The following is a 16,042-nucleotide window of genomic DNA, read 5'->3' on the forward strand; positions in this document are numbered from 1 at the left end:
AATCAGGTGCTCCCCCAGCAGAGGTAGGTGCTGTAAAGACCCTGAACAGAACAGAAGAGAGCCCATGCCATCCTCTGGTGCCTCTGTCCATCCCTTGTAGTGGCAGGCAAGACAGGCTGCTACCACCTTATGTTGTTCCATCCACACACCCTACTAGCAATAGCTTCTTACTCCCAGGGCTGCAGGAGTGGGGTGGAGGATAAGCAGACAGGCATGATAGTGGCTCCAGAATCTGCCACCTGCTTTTCTCATTTCCCTGCAGTGGAGGCAGGAAATTGGCAGCTTTCATACCAGGCCACCCACCTATTCCTCATCCACTGGTTCCTCACAGGCCAAATCAGAGAAGGGCAATCATTTGATCTGTGCTCTTTCCTCTGTGTAAAGATTCTTAAGCCCGCATCTTTCACTCAGCGAGGCTTTGCAAGAAAAGAATATGCCAAATGCTAGACTGCTAGCTCTTTCCGGGCAGTGTTCTTTGGTAGTATAGCCAGAAACAATTAGTTGAGACACTTGACAACTTTTATATTTAACATTGCTGTGCAGGCAGAAATGAATTAGTCATTGGCATTCTGCAGCATTGGGAGGCACTTAGAGCAGGTAAACAGCTTTCAGATTTATGCTGAAAGTATTCCTGTTTGAATCAGTTTTGCAGAGAAATATGGTATGAGTGAGCTGTGAAAACTCATAAGACGATGCTAAAGTTAGACTGAATATGAAATTCACGTTTTCACAAAAGAAATCCATACATTATCCTGTTTATTGCAGAAGCAGAACTAATTTAATAGTTCTTGATATAAAACTGACGGAACCTCTCAAATCTCTGATATTCTTGTACACACACAAAAAAGCCTCTTTACACCGGTCAAGTAGCATTTGCTAACTATAAAGCAATTTGATTTCCTGACTTCATACTAATTAGCGCAGATTTTGCTACCATTTACATGTGAAGATTTATCAGTGCAGATAATGAATTTGCTACCATATGATATGTGATTCTTCTAGAAGAGCTGGAAGAATGTCTGCCTGAGCAGTCTGAGCTAATTCCTGCCTCTGAAACAGATGTTTGGGATAAACCAAAGAAGGGAATTGCACTTCTTTTTCATTTCTGGCTACGATGTGTAATAAATCAGGAAATGCAAGTGACACCAATTATAAACCTAGAGACTGAGGGAACCAGAGATGCATTTGGGCAGGTTAAAAATTCATAAAACGAACACATGTATTGAGGTATTTATTGTCACAGGAACTCAGGAATCAGAAGACAGTTTCAACAAGCCATTTTTAAAAACATGGTGTTAATTATGTATTTGTAAACCAGCATCTCAAAACATGTGTTACTTAAACCTGTTTTGCTGCAGCACTATGAATCTGCTATTATACTTCAAAGACAAAGCTTCCATTAAGCTTAATTACTTCCTCCTGTGGCTTTAGACAAAGAGCAGCTCCTATTATATTTCACAGCCTTCCCTTGTGGGTTGCCTGGCAAAGATACATAGTAAAGGTATAAAAGACAGAGCTACTACTAAACAAATAAGATATACATACATGCTATGGCATCTGACAAAGTGAGTATTCACCCACGAAAGCTTATGTTCCAATACGTGTTAGTCTATAACAGGGGTAGGCAACCTATGGCACGCCTGCCAAAGGCGGCACGCGAGCTGATTTTCAGTGGCACTCACACTGCCCGGGTCCTGGCCATCGGTCCAGGAGGCTCTGCATTTTAATTTAATTTTAAATGAAGCTTCTTAAATATTTTAAAAACCTTATTTACTTTACATACAACAATAGTTTAGTTATATATTATAGACGTATAGAAGGAGACCTTCTAAAAATGTTAAACTGTATTACTGGCACGTGAAACCTTAAATTAGAGTGAATAAATGAAGAATCGGCACACTACTTCTGAAAGGTTGCCGACGCCTGGTCTATAAGGTGCCACAGGACTCTTTGTCGCTTTATACATGCTAATACTGAATATGTTTTATAATAATTTGGGGGCATCTCTCACTCCCTACAAACACACGAGCCATCCTTTTAATGTTAATGGGACTGTTTCCATGAGTAAGATGAGCAGAACTTGGCCCTTTGGGTCCTAGTTTATAAATAATGTTTTAAATTCCTGTGTGAAAACAAAACCACTGAACACCAGGATCATTTCTATTTTATATTCAAGAATAGTGTGCTAAATGACAGCATCTGGACAATGAGCCTGTTGCCAGTTGTTATATTACTCTATCCCGTTACTTATAGAAACATACAGTGCTGCTTTATGTTTAGTTTGTTTCCAGTTAATAGTCAGATTAGGCACCCATGCCTTAGTATGGAGAATCAATGAAGCCTGCAATCCTTGAGCTACTCCTACTGCCTAGAATTTGGAAAAGGGAAGATGAGGAAAGAGCAGACAGAGCTACCTGGGCAGAACAGTTCTTCCCATTCCTTTTGGTTCAGGAGGACTGCAGTCTCCACTTGAAGCACAAAGCATAACTCCCACTCATGTTAAAATGCTAATAACCATCGTGGAGACAAGGTAGGTGAGGAAACCTCTTTTATTGGACCAACTTCTGTTGGTGAGCGAGACAAGTTTTTGAGCTACACAGAACTCTTCTTCAGGTCAGGGAAAGGTACTTAGTGTCCCAGCTAAATAAAAGATCCATAGATAGTTTAGCATAAGTAGTTAGCACATGTTCTAAGGGACCATTCAATATGTGAATATTACTAACTACTTAATTTAGAACATGTGCTAAGTTAATTAAGTTAAAGCTAAGTATCTTTCCCAGACCTGAGGTGTGGTCTACACTACAGAGTTAGGTCGCCCTAAGGTAGCTTACATTGACCTAATTATGGCAGAGTCTACACTACAGTGCTGCTTCTGCTGAAGTAAATGGCCTGCTACACAGACATGACAACTCCACCTCCATGAGAGGCATAGGGCTTATGTCGGTGTAGCTCTGGCAACGCAGTGTCCATGTAGACACTGCATTACTTACATTGGCTGGTGGCTGTCAGCCCTGAGTGGAACTAACAGCTATAGCCCCTGCCCTCTCCTGGCGCTGATCATCCGAGCTGTCAGTAGGGTGCCGGGCTCACAGCTGGGTCCCCCTTTCCCCAGCTCTGACAGCCCCATGGCGGCAGGTCTCCAGCTGTCAGTGTCCCACAATGCCCCACATCCATCAGTGGAAGCGCTCCTGGTGAGAACACTCACCGCCACTAACAGAAGGAGCATAGCATTTACGTGAACCACTGCTTTAATTACTGAGGTGCTGTACGTTGACTTTACGTACGTCGACTTAATTCTGGTGAGTAAACAAGCCCTGAAGAAGTGCTCCATGTAGCTCAAAAATCTGGTCTCTCTCATCAACAGAAGTTGGTCCAATAAAAGATATTACCTCACCCAACTTGTCTCTGCAGTATCCTGGAACCCACACAGCTATAACACTGCATACATATTTATAAGGCTGTTGGAACCACAAAGACCCTTAGAAATTGCTGTTCAGTTTTACAAACTGCAAAACTCATTTTCTTCTGGCATCAGAAAACAAACTGTTTCCTCACAATATATAATTTTTACAGCAATTGGATAACTCCATGTTCAGATTTATTTTATTTTTAAGACCTCCCCTGGTTACACCTAAATTGCTGATGAGTTTTCTATTTTCCTCATTACCGAGATATTTATGGGAAAGTTTAATCCATTTATGAAAATAAACTGCTTTAGAGCATCTTTCATGCAATGCTTCACAAGGCAATTTATAGATGAAGCTACAATGGCCGTAAGTGTTAATGGTGCCATTAGCAGGAGATGGCTAGTCATGGTAACTTCCATTTGGATGCATCAGAAGTTGTATACTATAGAATTTATTCACACAGGGCATGACTTTGCTTTTGAGAGTAAACCTTGACAAAGAGAGACAGAGAAGCCAGAAGGGAGGCCCCTCTGTCAGGCTCCTTTTCTTTTCACTTTTACTGAAAACATTTTCCTGCAGATTTCAAAGACAGCATAGCAGCTGCACTCTGTTTCCTCACAGCCGTGACCTGCTGGGCATACAGGCTTGAGGGAGTCACTCTTCACCATAGGATTTTTCCTCAGTGTCAGTTAATATCTAGGTACTAAACATACTTTCAAAATTGAAGATAAGCGGTAAAAAGTGAAACACTATGAGTATGTGACTCTTCGAGCGCTCGCAATTTGCATTCAAAATGGTTACTCTGAAGCCAGTCACTCCCATTGGAAGTAGTGAATGGCTCATGGTAATAAGGCCCACCACCAGATTTCATGGGGAAAAGCACATTAAATCTGCTGTTAATTCACAAGCATCACCATATAGAAAATTGGTTCTAGCAGACACTCAAGGCTAAATTTTCAGAGTTCTCTTTTTCATGAGCATCACATTCACCACAGACACAAGATACACCAAGCAGCAAAACAATAAGCTACACAAGCAAAGCCTTAAAAAACAAAAAAGCAGCTCACTTTCCCGTAGAGTGTCTCAGGTAAGAGCCTTCTGCAGGGAATGGCATATCAGCTCACCAGCTCCCACTCTCATGCTCATGGCCAAACTTTGAAATGATCTAGAGATTTACTTCAATATTTTTCAATAAAGTAGCCAGGCACTAAATATCTTCCGATGTCAGTAAGATATGACAGGTAAGAGCAGTTTTAAAATTCTTACTGCATTTGAGAGGCATCAATATCAGTCTCTCTGTACTATATAATCCCATTTTTCCTTTCTGTTAGGAACCTAGCAGCAAAAATTCCTTCAAGCCTCGTTTGGCCAGATCATCTAATAAATTAAAGTAGTGTGAATTTAAGATGACCATTTCAAGATCTGAGTGAATTGTAAATGCTAGTAATCGATATTTCTTTTGTATTGAAAATAGATCCAACCACAAAGCTCAAGTTTCACAAGAGAGGGTATGCGATCTATTACCAAGGCAAGAAACAGTTAGCTGCCTGTTTCTTGATGGCAAAGATCCAGAAAGAGTTTAGATATACAGAAATACACTGATGTTCCCAGAACAGAGAAAGTTTGAAGAACTATATGGACCAACATCCAAGACCAAAAATCCAGCAGACATCAATAGCACTGTACACTAAATTTAAAATGTTCAATTAGAATCTGGTTCTTTAGATATCATTGTAACGTAGTGTAAGGGGAGATTTTGACAAACCAGTAAAGTGCCTGAAACCACTAAAGCAGCCATGTCAGCAGGCCGTAAAGTGGCCATGCAGCAGCCTTAGCTTAACCAAGGCAGGAGGGGAGGGGATTTTGGGTGCCACAGAAAGGGCAGCTTGACCCCGCGTACTTCCTGATAAAAATTGTGTTGAAATTGCTGATACATGCATTTTAGGGGCCTCAAGGTGTGCAAACTCTGAAAAAACCACACCTCGTTAATCGATGACCAGAAGGAAACCTCTTGCTTGACCTTTGAAACTGCTTGCTTAACAAATTTTCTTTAAGTGACATGTCATTGTATTACTAATGTATAAATAAGGGGGGAAGTTTGAGGCAGGGGACTCTCCCTCTGGATGCATCTTGTGTTCCCCACCGGCAGACGGGCTGCCGCTGTGCCACTCAAAAGCCACACTCAGCTTCGGTAATTCTCGAGGGTTGGGGGTGTTTTACTAACCTGTTGCGGACCTGTGTAAGTGCTTGAGACTAAGTAAAGTTTAGCTTTAAGTGAAAGCACTCTTGTGTTGTCCTGTTTGTGCCAGCCATCTATCGGTCGGACAGCCGTATCTCCCCTGATTTATTTCCTGACACCACCTCACACAGAGTAAAAGTTACCAAGAGCTTTGGGTTGAAAGAACCCTGGATAACAGTAGCATTGTTGCTTCATAAATTTTTCAGATGTTCCCTTGCCTACAGTAAAGCATGCAAATGAGCTGTACAGATATTTTATATACATGTTGTCAGGGCAGGACAGGAGGGTGAGGAACGGACCTTTTTGGAGCAAGAGCATGTGGAGATGTGCCCTGGACAGGCTAGCTGGATAGCATGCAACTAACTCAAGTGGAGGGTGGGATGGCTAAGAAGTGGGGGCCTTCACAGGGCAAAGGTCCAACATGAAACTTCAGAGGGCCAGGGGTACATTCTCTCCAAAGGAATGCAAGAGAGGTAGAGGACTTCTTGAAACACCACGAGAGATGGGCAGTCCCATGCACTTAGCAAGCATGCCTAGATCCATCCAGTCTCACTTCTCATAGTCCAGGTGACAACAGCCAGGACCAGATTCCGAAGCACAACACATTCAGTCATGAGGAACCGTACTTATTGTCCACATGGATGATCAGCAAAGCTGGAAAAGAGGAGCTTTAGCTCTACAGCACTGACCTCTATCACTTCAGCTAAGGAGCAACTGGCAGCAGAATGAGCTATTATCCCATATATGGACCAGCTCCTAGAGGGAGACATGACATACTTTGCCAGTGGGTAACTATTTGTGAGACAGCAGTGGCATGTTGGTTACGTGGATTCTATTTCTGGCTCTTGGCACAGAGTACAGTCTAGTGGTTAGAGTACTTACAGGCAGGATAACAGACAGATTTAGCACAGTCAGAAAGGTAGTGTGGCTAAGTAGATAAGACCTGGCTCTGTCGTGTTAAAAATCCGGGTTCTCCACTGCCTGAAGTGACCCTGTGCAACCTCTAAGGGCAGCATCCGCACAGCTGCACCAATTCAGCTGTGCTGCTGTAATGCTTTAATGATGCTCTACGCTGATGAGAGAGAGCTCTCCCGTTGGTATGGTTAATCCAGCTCCCTAGGAGGCCATAGCTATGTCACTACATCATTCAGGGGTGTGGATTTTGAGAACCACTGATCTTGACTAGAGAAGTTATACTAGTATAGCCTTAGTGGGTAGGCATATGATTTTTAAATAATATAGTTATACTGGTAAGCTCTAGCTTGAATGCAGTTATTCTGGCATAAAGGTGTCTTTTTCCTAGTATAGCTTATTTCATTTCCTGAACCAGCATGAACTAGATAACTAAGCACTTTTATACTAGTATAACTAAGACCACAATAAAAGGGCTTTGACACTAACTAAACCAGAGTAGTTGAAACAGCAAAACTTCCTAGTGTAGACAAGCCCTGCAGAGAGGCAAAGTTCGTAGGAGTTTAAAGGTGCAGTACATAGGAAGCAGAGGCACCCATTTTCATAGAAACACACATCACAAAAATGTAACCGTTATTATTAAAACACTCCCAGGTGTGAGTTTTAATGGTCCATTAATACATGCCTTGAGTGGCTTCACAGTGCTACTAAAGCGTGTATTAATGAGCCAATAAAACACACCCTGTCATTTCTCGATGCTATATTATCCCATCATTTTGGTAATGAAATGCTCTTAAATCTGAATTTACCATAGAGATGGAAGGAGATAAAATCACTGGTAAGGAAAAGGTTGAGAAATGGCAAGAAACTAACATGAAGTTTGGTTTCTGATTTTTCATATTAAGACTTCAACACCAATCACTGGGGAATGAATTCTCATCTTAGACCAACTCAGCAGGACATTCCTTTGCTATAAACCTGCCAGGCTTTCCATAGCATAGGTGTAACGTATCAAAGAGAATTTTAAAGAGGAAGAGATCCAAGACCGCTGTTCCTATACTATACCAACCTGCAAGGAATGTGTCATTAAAAGAAGAAAGGGGGAGTATAAATATTTCACTCTGCATCCCTTCTTCACAGATCGCGATGCCCATGAATTAAACAACTTTTTCTAGTTACACCTCTACCCCGAAACAACGCGACCTGATATAACACGAATTTGAATATAACGCGGTAAAGCAGTGCTCCGGGGGAGGGAGGACTGTGCACTCCAGCGGATCAAAGCAAGTTCGATATAACGCAGTTTCACCTATAACGCGGTAAGATTTTTTGGCTCCTGAGGACAGCGTTACATCGGGATAGAGGGGTACTTCCAACTGCTTTTTGAGGCAAGACTCCTAGTCTACACCTTGATTTTTGTTGAAGGCTCTAGGGTTCAGCCACCCATTGTTAATGCAATGAAAATGTGTCTTTCATAAGGAGCTACCTGCTTCATTTTACTGTTAGTGAGGGCAGGGCTACACTTAAAAACGTTGCATCGGCACAGCTGCACCAATGCACATAAGTGAAGAAGCTCCTATGAAAGACGGGAGAGCTGCTGCCATCAAAGTAGTTAATCCACCTCTGCAAGAGGCGGGGTAGCAATGTCAATGGGAGAAGCTCTCCGGCTGAGATAGCACTGTCCACACTGGGGTTTAGGTTGGTATAACTATGTCGCTCAGGGATGTGAATTTTTCACACTCCTGAGCGACCTAGTTATACGGATATAAATCTGTAATGTAGACTGGGCCTAAGATTCTCTTCATGGCTGTCCCCATGTCACACTCAGCAGCACATCACATGCATTGAGTAAGTATGCAAAACTTACCCCCCTTTGAATAGGGATTGCTTTTATTAATGGTAACAAAACAAAACAAAAGCCCTGCAACTCAGCCAAAACTTTCTCCTGAGCTTTGCTTGTTCTTGGATTCTCTCTCTCTTTCTCCTCAAAGAGGGGCCTTGGGGATGGATGAAATGACTCAATAGATCAGGGGTGGGCAAACTTTTTGGCCTGAGAGCGGCATCGGGTTTTGGAAATTGTATGGAGGGCCAGTTAGGGGAGGGGGTCGTGGCCCAGCCCCCGCCTCCGGGACCCCTGCCCCATCCAACCACCCCTTCTCCCTGTCCCCTGACTGCCCCCAGAAGCCGTGGTCCTGACTGCCCCCCGCCGCCCCATCCAACCCCTCCTCTCATTCCTGACTGCACCCCCAGGACCCCTGTCCCCATTCAACCCCCCTATTCCCCACCCTCTGACTGCCCCAACCCCTATGCACACCACCACCCCTGCCCACCCCCCCGAACTCCCCTGCCCCCTTACCGCGCTGCCTGGAGCACCGGTGGCTGGCGGCGCAACAGCCGTGCCGCCCACCTGGAGCCAGCCACGCCATCGCCACCGCTCAACACAGAGACCAGGTCAGGCCGGGCTCTGCAGCTGCGCTGCCCCAGGAGCTCAGAGCCCTGCTGCCCAGAGCATTGCGCCAGCAGCGGAGCGAGCTGAGGCTGCGGGGGAGGAGGGACAGTGGAGGAGGAGGGACAGCGTGGGAGGGGCTAGCCTCCCAGGCCAGGAGCCGGGCAGGAGGCTCCCACAGGGCGGATGTGGCCTGTGGGCCATAGTTTGCCCACCTCTGCAATCGATCATTTTCAGGGTTCTACAACTACCCTGAATAAGCATGTTTGCCAAATACTTTTGCTAAAGTGATCTCTAGCAAAATAGTTATCAACATTTTAAATATAATTATACCTGGTCTCCATGTAAGTTTTGTGATAGTGTAACGATTTTGGTCAGGGCTGTAATTATTTAATCCAAACAGTCCTATCATTACAACTCCTAGGGTGGATACAGGTTTACTGGTGTAAAAGTAGCTTATACCAGCGTAGCTTATTTAAGAAAGGTTGCAGAGGCTCATCTGTCCCTCTGACCCCTACCCCAGGCTGCTCATCCACATGGGCACTAATGACTCTAAACAGATCGGCAGTGGCTACAGTGTTCTGGGAGAGAGGGTGAACGGGTCAGCGGCGCAAGTTGTGTTCTTGTCCAACCTCTCGGTTGAGGGTAAGGGCATCCTGGAGATGAATGCATGGCTGCACAGGTGGTGTCGACAGGAGGGCTTTGGCTTTCTTGACCATGGAAAAGGAGGTCTGCAGGGAAGAGATGGGATCCGCCTGACAAAGAAGCGGAAAGAACATCTTCACACACCAACTTGCCAACCTAGTGAGAAGGGCTTTAAACTAGATTCAAAATGGGCAGGTCAGAAAAGCCCACAGATAAACTCACCTTTTTTATGCTTAATAGAAGGCTAGATGTTTGGAGGAGGATGAGGGCATGGAAAATTACAACAGGGTCATAGGAACAACAAGAGTGAAATCAGTAGCGGAATCTGCTCAACAACCTAAATGTTCATAAACAAATGCAAGGAGTATGGAGAATAAGAAGGAAGAACTGAAAGAGATTTGTACATAAGCTAAATTATTATTGAATTGGCATCACAGAGAATTGGTGGGATAAATCTCATGACTGAAATATTGGTATAAAGGGATGTAGTTTATTCAGGAAGGACAAGTGGGAGGAGGAGAGGGGAAGGAAGGGGGTGTTGTATTATACATCAAGAATACACTTCTAATGTCCAGAAGGAGGTAAGAGGCAGATCAGTTGAAAGCCTCTGGGTGAACTCTCTAGATCCCTTCCAGCAATACATTTCTTTGATAACTCTCCTGAACAGTACAAATTCTTCCTATATTTTCCTCACATGATAATTTCTTCCACCCCATATGCATTCCATTACAAAAAAATATAAATTAAAAGGAGTCTTACTGACCTCATCGAGAGTGAAAAATGGCAGCTATAACAACAGAAAACTCAGAAGACTGATCCTTTACATTTATGTAGCACATCTCATCCCTAAAGATGTAACCATATACTCATGGGAATGGCTTCATCCACCACTCAAGTACAGCTGCCTGCCAAACTGCACATGATTTTAGGACAGACAGCTGGGGAGAAATACACACTAAATTAAACTGCAGGGACCATAGAGCTTGCTGAGAATCCTCTGTGCAGAGGGATCTTCTCATATGGAAGGGAGCCACGAACCCTGCTACGTTCTCTTCCCTCTGGACACTGCACAGTGCTCTCCACTGGTTGAAGCGCAACATGGAGGAGGAAGCAGGCAGTGGGTGGGCCAGGATGGGCTGTAAGGCCTTTCCCACAGAACCCTCTCCATTATGGGAAGTACCCATCCCCTCCCTTTGCAAACATGGATCCCAGGGACCAGGATCAACATGGATTCACAGGTCTTCTACATGGATAGCTCAACCTCCTGCAGATCCCCAGGAGCTGGAGAGTGCGTGGGCCAAACCTCTGGCCTGTTCTGCATGGTGTGGGGGGGAAACAAACATCACACCTCAGACAATACAGAAGTTTGGGAGGAAATATCTGTGAGCCTCCCCTTGCAGAGTTTCTCTCATGGGACGGACAATCAGGCCCCTAGTTAGAGGGGCAGTATGCTATCATCCAAATGGCAAAGACACCAGGACTTACTCCCTTGGACAAACATTTGCCTGCAGATACTAGCATTATTTATATTGCAACAGGGTCTAGAGGCCCCAAACAGGTCCAGACCCTATTGTGCTGGGCACTGAACACACATGGTAAGACGACAGTTCTGGCTCAAAGAGCTGACAGTCTAGGTTAAGAAGAGATTCAGCCTGGGGGTTTAACCAAATAGACTGAGCGGGCAGTGGTGATAGAAGAACTTGGTTGCAGAGCCTAACTATGGCCCCGATCCAGAAAAGCACTTGAACATGCTAGGCACATCCTTAAGAGTTTGTCTACACTTATTGCACTGCAGTAGCACCTCTGTAGGGGGCTTTAGTGAAGACGCTACTTACACCAATGGGAGAGCTTCTCCCACTGGCATAAATACCCCACTCATAGCTATGTGAACAGGAGAAGCCCACCCATTGACAGTTCTGTTTATACCAGGAGTTCGGTCGGTTTAACTGTGTCGCTCAGGGATGTGGATTTTCCACACCTCTGAGAAACATGGTTACACTGACATAAATCCGTAGCGTAGACCAGGGCTAAATGTGCAAAATTTGACTTTTTAAAGGAAGTTTTAAACAAAAGCTACGGATATCAATAATCCCAGCTGGCCACCTGCTTAGCCTGCCTTGTGAGGGGATATGTACTCTTACATTCTGCCTTTGCATCATGTAGAAGTGAATGATGTCCTCAGAAAATACAAATCCTTTTATAAATACAGGATTTTACGTGGGACAAGCTTCATTCTCAATTTCACGTATGATCACTGGGGCAGCATCGCCTCCCAGCAATCAAAAGGCATTCATGAAATAACCTCTATTCACTGTATTGTAAATGTGCATCATATATAAGTGGGGAGGAAACCGCTTTCTAGATTCTGTATTTAGCTCTTTGCTGCATAGTTGTCCAGGACCAGAGCAGGACCTAGGCGCACCGTGCCTGGGATAGAACTTCATGACAAATTCTACCATATCAGCCCTATGCACTAAAAATAATAATTGTACCACGAAGACAAAAACACACTCCCATGAAAAGAGACAGTTTGGGGAGAGGAATGGCATAATCCATAAAAAATACCCCGTGATTCCCCCCCCCCCCCTTCAACCAATCTGCCTTCTCTTAGGCATGTAAAAGGCTAATGTTCACATTAAGTTATTTCTTAACTTGCTTTAAAATATTACAGCTCCATTTGCTTTAAAATATACAACTCGACATCCTCCGCAGGTGATGTCAATACAGAATATAAATAGACTTCAGTAAACATATGTATAGTCATTCTTGTAGCACTTTCCCATGCAAAGCAGGCACATATGATGACCATTCTCAAAGTGAGCAGAAATTATTGCTTGTCTGAATTCATTTCCTTTATTTGTTTACAGGGCCGACCATTAAAAAGTCAATATTTACCAACAGTTGACACAGCAGAAGCTGTGGTCTCTCAGACCTCACCAGGGATAAAGGGGACTTTTTAAATGGCAACCATTAAACTTATCCAGTGTTTATTGCTGTGGCATGTGGGAGCCACAGTAACAATTAAACACAAGATAAACTGGTTGTGTCCAAGACAGACTAGGTGAGTGAACTGTGGGTCTGCCATGGATTTTATTTAGAGACCTGCAAAAAAACAAACATCCCTTGTGCTGTGCCCTACAACTCAGTAATTATGGACGCCGGCAGATCACTAGGAGGAGCGAGCGTTGCTGTGTCCACTGAGATAGAATGCCCCACTGCTGTTCTGAAGATAAAGTTTCAGAAACCCTCAGCAGAGGAACCCTCCAGATCTTAACTGATAGGACAGACAAAGACGTAACAAAATGGCAGCCCCACACCTCAGATAACTCACTCAGAAGTATTTATACTTTGATAACCTCAACATTTGTAGCATTCCAGGTATTTCCTATAGTATGGATAGTAAGAAGGGAGGACTCAGTATCTTTTTAATGTATATGAAACTTCTAATAGTCACCATTGTCCTTTGTGCTTATACAGTAATTTGGATCAGAGGATCCCAATGCACTCTACAGACATTAACCAAATCTCCGCACCCTTATGAGGCAGATGTTACTCCAGTCTTCCTACAAACTGAGGCAGACAGTTATGTGAGTTAGTTGCGCAAAGTCACAATCTGTAGCATAGCTAACATTAGAACACAGGCATCCTGACGCCCAGTCCACTGCTCTGCCTGTGTACAGCTCTCTTTGAAAATTCACCCCCACAAGACAAGCAATCCTCCACCCAGACTTCAGGGTACTGACTACAATGGAGCCAAAACAGCTATATAACATGAAAACCAAAAAGGCAGAGTACAAATGGGGGCAGGACAGGTTTGGTACATATTCTGAGTTTCATCATCATGTTAAAACAATTTGTGAAGTCCCTTTATGGTGTCTACGGGTTTCCTTTTATGCTAGGTCTGAAAAGTCCTACCCATATGATAAAGCAAGTGTTTATGGTTTGGAGGTTGAATGAAAAACCTGTATATTGAAGTGAATAATGAATTATTTCTCTCTCTAGGCAATTAGATTATTCATGTAGCTTGTCTGGCTGGAAAAGTCATGCCTGCTTTACTGCAATCCTAATCTCCACATATCTCTTTCACTTTTTATCCTCACACCTGCCTCTTTTAACAAGATTAAGAATTAGACCAGTTGTCTGTTAGAGAGCACTAGCCGTTCTGTGGTACCCATTGATTTAAATTTAAAGGATCAGACCCCCAGTGGACCTCTAGGGTTTTGGAAAAGCAGGATTATATGATAACAAGGAAGGCCCTGCAGAGATCAGATGTGTGCAGATTGGCTCTGCAGAAGGGGAAGAATGCTGCCACTTAGGGTAAAAGAACTTTGATTCTTCCTGCAAAGGGGCCTGCTTCTTCACGTTTCAGGCCAGAGGGAAAATTTCTGCAGAAGAACTTTCCTAGTAGTAAGAAGAAGTAGTGAAGCTAGTGATCTAAAATATACATCTATATCCTATTCTGGATGGGTGGCAGATATGACTACCAGTGACATTTAAGAGCAAAATATATATTTTTATCTTCGTGAATCCAGGCCCAATTGCGAGAGCTTATATTTCAAGTCCCAGATCTTAATTTATCAAATCACTTGTTTCAACATTGCCTGCTCCTGGGAGTTAGTTACTGGGACACTTCAAGCAGCTGAGGCAGCTTTCAACATATTTATTAATAAAAACTGCAACAAGCTACACGTGCATGAAAGCAAACTACGACACATGCACATACTGTTTTACAGAGGCACTGGGGCAGGAAAAAGAAGGACAATAAAGGGGGTGTTTGTTTTTTTTAAGAAAAAAGTTCGATGAAAAACAAAATCATCATACGAATGTCGTTCTCGGAGAAACAAGGATGGTTATTATTTGAAGAATATTGTAAATTCAGTATTTGCAGTTCAACAACTTTGCAGATATTTTGGAGAAAACTGCTATATCAGGCTGTCCCAAAGCTTGGAATATCAGCCCTTTGTTAGAGGACTAATCAAATTGAAAATAAGGGATCATTTGCAGATAGGTCTGCATGCCATGCTTTATTTACTTGGTTGAACCGTGCCGTGCATGTGTTTAAAATATAGGTATGGAAAAAGGTGGCAGTCTGCAGGTCAATCAGACCCTTCTTTATCTTTAAACCATGGAATAAAAACCACAAGTGTTTTGATAGTGATTCCCCGCTGGCGAAAATAATGTAATGAAACAAAGATTCATTGTTTTTATCAGCTTGCACTTCCACCTCCTCCTGTCGGATTCAGTTCTTCTGTCGTGCTATAGAGATGCTCCCATCTACAAAAATATATTGTTTGTGAATACTTTTCTCGTAGTGAAGAAAGCAGCTGGGAAGAAGGTGTCTGACAGGAAGATGTTAGTGCAAGATAAGTTTCTGTTCGTATTTGTTGGCATAAAGGGAAAAATCCTTAAAATAGTGACCCTAATTAGTGCAATTTGGCTCTAAAATGTAGCAGCATATGGCTCTTATGTAAATTCAGAAGGGGAGTGTGCTTAGGGAGCAACTTGGTGCAGCTTTTGTAAGCCTGCAAGCTTTTCTTTAAAGCAGTAAGTGCTGCACGTTGTGGAAAGAAAACAGCTTCCCCGATTTTGTCTTTTGTATTGTAAGTCCGCTTCCCTAACGCTATAGCTCCTGAAGGATTTCAGCTCAAAGTCAACTAAGACAAGACAGAGCCCTGCACCCCCTTCCTGCTTTCCTATTATTTTGCACACAGTCCCTTTTCCACTAGCTGATAGCCTGCAGTTCTGACAATGCAGGGAACAAGGAAAAGAATGGCAGAACAGGGAAGCAGAACACAGCTGTGCGTTTCAGAATCTCTCCATATTCATTTGCCAAACAAAACCAATACTCAAAGAGACAGCTAAGATTAAGATGCAATAGGACCACATTGAATTCGTGCCTCAGAGCAGCAAGGGGCTCCTTTTAACAATGCATTCAAGCAACAGATAGAGATTTACCTTCAAAATGCAGGCCATGTTCTTTTTCTATCCTTCCTACCACAAAGCAGCAGGATTCTACTTTGTCAGAAACAGTTCCAGTGTGAGGCAAAAGGCTGGTAGCGCTGCAAAACTGCTATAGCCTACATTCCTGAAGATCCAAATAAGGGTACCACAATTCTAAGATCCGTTAGTCCTATTAGTCTTTTCATGCCCTGTTCGTTCCACCCATCAGCTTCTACCACTGGCTAGAAGCCAGCTCAGCACCTCCCCTTAGTCACATGACTGAATTTGACTCATGACTCTAGCATGTATTTTTTTTAAGCTCTTGGATGCTTTCTATCATATGATATATACCAAATGGCAATTTTATAGCGTGCAGATGTCTGAGGCATTTGAAAAGCAAGCTGCTCATTTACAGGGAATCCGGATTAGTCCCTCTAAACGGATCAACAGCAA

At 43.4% G+C, this 16,042-nt stretch overlaps 1 protein-coding gene across 1 annotated transcript in view; it reads right to left on the reverse strand.

The window, feature by feature from the left end:
* ST6GALNAC3 (ST6 N-acetylgalactosaminide alpha-2,6-sialyltransferase 3) overlaps positions 1-15,790 on the reverse strand; it is a 316,335-nt gene extending 300,545 nt beyond the window's left edge. Inside the window, exon 1 of the mRNA XM_054038179.1 lies at positions 15,605-15,790. Within this exon, the coding sequence (XP_053894154.1) occupies positions 15,605-15,622 (18 nt within the window). The 5' untranslated portion in view covers positions 15,623-15,790. The remainder of the gene's footprint in view (positions 1-15,604) is intronic.
* Between the last annotated feature and the right edge of the window lie 252 nt (positions 15,791-16,042).

The sequence above is a fragment of the Malaclemys terrapin genome, chromosome 8 (genome assembly GCF_027887155.1).
Source record: "Malaclemys terrapin pileata isolate rMalTer1 chromosome 8, rMalTer1.hap1, whole genome shotgun sequence".
NCBI lineage: Eukaryota > Metazoa > Chordata > Testudines > Emydidae > Malaclemys > Malaclemys terrapin.